The sequence below is a fragment of the Auxenochlorella protothecoides genome, assembly GCF_000733215.1.
Source record: "Auxenochlorella protothecoides strain 0710 unplaced genomic scaffold scaffold50, whole genome shotgun sequence".
Lineage (NCBI taxonomy): Eukaryota > Viridiplantae > Chlorophyta > Trebouxiophyceae > Chlorellales > Chlorellaceae > Auxenochlorella > Auxenochlorella protothecoides.
The window spans coordinates 196,757-201,307 of NW_011934473.1; the positions used below are offsets into that span (position 1 = coordinate 196,757).

The following is a 4,551-nucleotide window of genomic DNA, read 5'->3' on the forward strand; positions in this document are numbered from 1 at the left end:
CGAAGTTATACGATCTCCCCCCTCCCTTTCCCCCCTCCCAACCGCGCCCCCCCCCCTCAACCCCCCCCCCCCACACAAACACACCTGGCGGGCCGTAGAAGAGCACGCCCTTTGAGGGCGCCATGCCAAACTTTTCAAACTTGTCTGGGTGCTCCACCGGGTACTGCACCGTCTCCTGCAGCTCGCGTTTGACGCCCTCCAGCCCGCCCACGTCCTCCCAGGTGACGTTGGGCACCTCCACCACCGTCTCGCGCAGCGCGGAGGGATTGCTCAGCCCCAGAGCGGTCTTGAAGTTGTCCATGGTCACCGCCATGGAGTTGAGCACCTCCGCATCGATACTGTCATCCTCCAGGTCGATCACATCCATCTTCTCGCGGATGCACTGCGAAGGTATTGTTTGGGGTGGGGGGGGGGGGGGGGTGGTTTAGGAGGGGTGTGTCTGGAATCACCACGTGGCAGCAAATGGAATAGTGTGCTGCCAAAGACCCTGCAACCGCACGGTCCTCGTGGCACGCAATTCCCAAGCAGGCGGGAGATGCATCCCAGCGCCCAGCGCCTGAGGCAATCATCCTCCCCGCCCTCAACACCCCCCCATAAAAAAATCACCTGCAGCGCGGCCTCCGTGCACAGGGCGGCCAGGTCGGCGCCGACGTAGCCGTGGGTGTCGCGCGCCACGGCCTCCAGGTCCACGTCCTCCCCCAGCTTCATGTTGCGGGAGTGGATGCGTAGGACCTCCAGGCGGCCCACCTCGTCCGGCACGCCGATGTCGATCTCCCGGTCAAACCGGCCAAAGCGGCGCAGCGCGGCGTCGATGGAGTTGGGGCGGTTGGTGGCGCCCATGACGATGACGTGGCTCCGCGACTTCAGCCCATCCATCAGGGTCAGCAGCTGGCTGACGATGCGGCGCTCCACCTCGCCCTGCGTCTTGTCGCGCTTGGGCGCGATGGAGTCGATCTCATCGATGAAGATGATGGCGGGCGCGTTCTTCTCCGCCTCCTCGAACGCCTTGCGCAGGTTGGACTCGGACTCCCCTGCCAGCTTGCTCATGATCTCGGGGCCATTGATGAGGAAAAAGAAGGCGCCCGTCTCGTTGGCCACCGCGCGCGCGATCAAGGTCTTGCCCGACCCGGGGGGGCCGTACAGCAGGATGCCCTTGGGCGGCTTCACCCCGATGGTCTTGAACAGCTGCGGGTGGCGCAGCGGCAGCTCCACCAGCTCCCGGATCTGGGCCATCTGCTTGCGCACGCCGCCCACGTCGTCGTACCCTACCTGGAAGAGATTAGGGGAAGAGGGCATCGTGAGAGAGTGGGTGACGAAGTCGACAGAAAATGTTCTCCAAGTGAATGGAGACAGGTAAGCACCCCTGCGGAATCTGGGCCTCAGAAATGGGCTTGGGACACTTGCCATGTCAGACCGGTCCGGGCGAATGAACCCCAAACCTTCCGGCTGGTATTCCCCGCTTCTCCACCACCCCTTCTGGCCTGTCACGACCCCACCCTCACATCCATGCCTTGATCGTCCACGCACCTCCATCCCACCCCACTCCACCAAGCTCTCAGATGCCCTAGGGCCCCCCCCCCACACACACCCCCTCTCCTAAACACACGCCAAACCTCCCACCTCATCCAGGCGCTCCTCGTCCTCGCGCTTGATGCTCTCGCCCTCGCAGTAGATCTCGGTGTCCGGCGCGACGATGCAGTACTCGGCGGGGTCGGTCTCCACGACCTTGAACTCCACGGTGCGCATGCCGCCGCGGACGAGGAAGGTGTCGCCCTTGCGCACGGGGCGGTAGGCCTCCACGAAGTAGGGCTTGAGGAAGGCGTCGAACAGGTTCCCCGTGATGCCCTCCACCGTGTCCTCGAAGGGCAGCACGTGCACGCGCTGGCCGTACTTGACGTCGGGGCACTGGTGCACCGACACGATGTCGCCCAGGCGCACGCGCAGGTTCTTGCGCACCACCTTGTTCAGCCGGATCTTGGCCTCCTCGCAGGTGTCGTCGGAGAGGACGATGCACACCGTGTCCTTGCGCTTCTTGCCCTTCAGCAGCACCGTGTCGCCGCGGAACAGGTCCAGCGTCTCCATGGTCTTGGGGTGCAGGGTAACCACGGAGTTGTCGTCGTTCACGGCCTGGGAGGGTGAAGGAAAGGGGTGTGAGCAGGGGAGCGGTGGTGAGTGGGAGGGCTGCGTCAGGTGCCAGGGGTCTGACAGCCACGAAGAACACTGGAAGTGCATGGACAGTGGAGCATGGGCACGCCGCCCTGACGTCCAGGACTAGCACCCCTCGCGCCGTGGGGAGACAACAGGGCATGCAGGATCACAAACAACCTCCTCACACAGGCGCTGTGGCCTCGCACATCCAGGCAGGGCATCTGACCCACAATACACCATGCCACACTTGGCCAACCCCCCTCCCCTGCCCAACGCACATCATCGACCAGCAGGCGGTTGGGGCTCTTCTTTCGCTCCAGGATTGCCGTGCTAAAGTCCTTTCTCACTTCCCTGTCGCATAAGAGCAGGGCGAGGATTGGAAGGCAGCGCGCAGGCCCGAAGGGTGCGGAGGTATGCGCAGGGGAACGGCACCTCGTGAGGACGACTCCTCACGCACAGCCCTCTCGTCGAGCCCTGTGCCAAAACTCACCCCTCCGCCACAGCCTCAGATTTGACTGGAGTGTCCGGCATTGCCGTGGGTGGTCTATGCCTCGGCGATCAGATAGCAACCAGGCGAGCGGTGATCGTTCACTCCGGCAATATCCCAGCGGCAGGAGTGCTGTATCAGACCACTGGAATTCACAAGAATATATGGCCCTGCATCATCCGCGATGCACTGGTATCGAGCCTTGGCCGGGCGTGGATGGTTCGGGGCCCTGGAAGGGAAAGGATGTTTCCCGCGATCACGACTCTCGCAAGTGGAGGGGTGGGAGTTCACCGCTTATGCACGGAGAGCTCCATGCATCTGCATCCCTCTCCATCCATCTCAGGCCTTACTGGCCGTAAAACTTACCCAAACAAAAGATGAAGCGCTGCTAGAGTAACACTGGATGCTCCTAATTTATCCATCCATCCTGCTGGGCAATCCTCGCTTTGCACACTGCCTTGCTCAGCAGCAACCTCCCACAACCTTGTCATCTTATGTTCTACAGAGCATTGGGGCAACAAAGCATTGGGTTTTCATCTCAGCAGAGGGGGATGAGGAGCGGCAGGGGAGGGGGTCGGGGGGAAACATGGGTGTACTGTGGCTGTACAGCTTCAACCCCCCGCCACCTGCACAAGGTGTCGTGGGTGCTCGGGTGTTGTATGGTAGGCAGAAGGGACAGAGACGGTAGTGGCATTCTCGAGGAGCATAGCGGGCACGAGGCCGACACACTCCTGCCTGACAAGCACACAGCGCTACGGGGTGGGAGGAGGACGGCATGTCGCTCCGTCAAAAATTGCAATAGGGGGGCAGGAGGGCAGACAGCGCGGCGCCCGCGGCCCCAATTCCTCAAGGAGACTGGAACAGGCTACAACTGCTAGGCACATGGGGGGGGGGGGGGGAAGAGAGGACGAATATAGTAAAAGAGCAGAGTGGAGGGCGTGTAGGTGGGGCTGGGTGGCGACAACTGCCCTTGTGGCGCTGCCTGGACGGGCTGAGAGCTCCAGCGACTTGAAGGGGGGGCAGGCACCACGGCCGCCCCCTCAGCAGGCTGGCTGGCGCCATCAGGGCTCGCGGGCAAAGGCCGCCTCCAGGGCCGCACGGCTCGCCTCCAGGATGCGCGGGTCGGCCAGGCAGTAGGGGCGCAGGAAGAGTTGCAGCTCGCTCTGGCCCTGCGCGTCCTGGCCCTCGCCCCAGTCGGCCGCGCCGGGCTCGCCCTCGGTGGGGACGTAGTACCCCGCCGCGGGCGATTCCGGCGGCGGCACGAAGAAGCCCTCCAGGCACGCCCCGGGGCCGGCCAGGTCCTCGTCGGCGACCCCGCGCTGCCGCGGCTCACCCACGCGGGGCTCATCCGGCAGCACGGCGTACTGGCCCTGGCGCAGGCGCAGGCTCTTCTCCCAGTCGGTCACGCCGACGTTGACCTCGGGCGGGATGAGGAGGGAGTCGGGCGCCTCCAGGCGGCAGCGATAGCCCGAGGAGGAGCAGAAGTCCTGCAGGTCGCCCCAGGCCAGCGGGTAAACCGTGGGCTCGTGCTCCATGGTCGCCTCCAGCAGCGTGGCGTAGCGCGCTGCGTCGTCCCGCGCCGCGAAGGCCACGATGGTGTCCACGGGCAGACCGCCGTCGCGGGCGCTGGCGCGCAGGCTGTAGATGCCCTCCAGCTCTGACTGCCCCACGCCAAACAGGATGACGTGGACCTCGGTGGACGGGGCGGGGGCGGGGGGGGCGGGCGCGGCGGTGGGGTGCACCCCCTCCAGCGACCAGGTCAGGTTGCTGATAGCGGCCCGCAGCCGGCGCAGCGTCACCGGCTCGTCCTCAGTCAGGGCGTCGCCGTCCCAGTGGGGGGACTCGTCCCCACAGCTGCTGCTGCTGCTGCTGCTGGGTGAGCAGCTGTACACTGCCCCCGTCCAGCTCCTGCCGGA

General features: G+C 64.9%; 2 protein-coding genes across 2 annotated transcripts in view; both read right to left on the minus strand.

Moving 5' to 3' along the window:
* The window catches only part of F751_4334 (Cell division control protein 48-like protein E), a gene marked incomplete at both ends in the record, with an annotated part of 6,780 nt that extends 4,101 nt beyond the window's left edge, over window positions 1-2,679 (minus strand). Inside the window, 5 exons of the mRNA XM_011403606.1 lie at window positions 85-382; window positions 607-1,269; window positions 1,621-2,127; window positions 2,427-2,499; window positions 2,639-2,679. Of these exons, the coding sequence (XP_011401908.1) occupies window positions 85-382; window positions 607-1,269; window positions 1,621-2,127; window positions 2,427-2,499; window positions 2,639-2,679 (1,582 nt within the window). The remainder of the gene's footprint in view (window positions 1-84; window positions 383-606; window positions 1,270-1,620; window positions 2,128-2,426; window positions 2,500-2,638) is intronic.
* Window positions 2,680-3,696: 1,017 nt separating this feature from the next.
* F751_4335 (hypothetical protein) overlaps window positions 3,697-4,551 on the minus strand; it is a gene marked incomplete at both ends in the record, with an annotated part of 2,178 nt that continues 1,323 nt past the window's right edge. Inside the window, one exon of the mRNA XM_011403607.1 lies at window positions 3,697-4,296. Coding sequence (XP_011401909.1) covers window positions 3,697-4,296 — 600 coding nt within the window. The remainder of the gene's footprint in view (window positions 4,297-4,551) is intronic.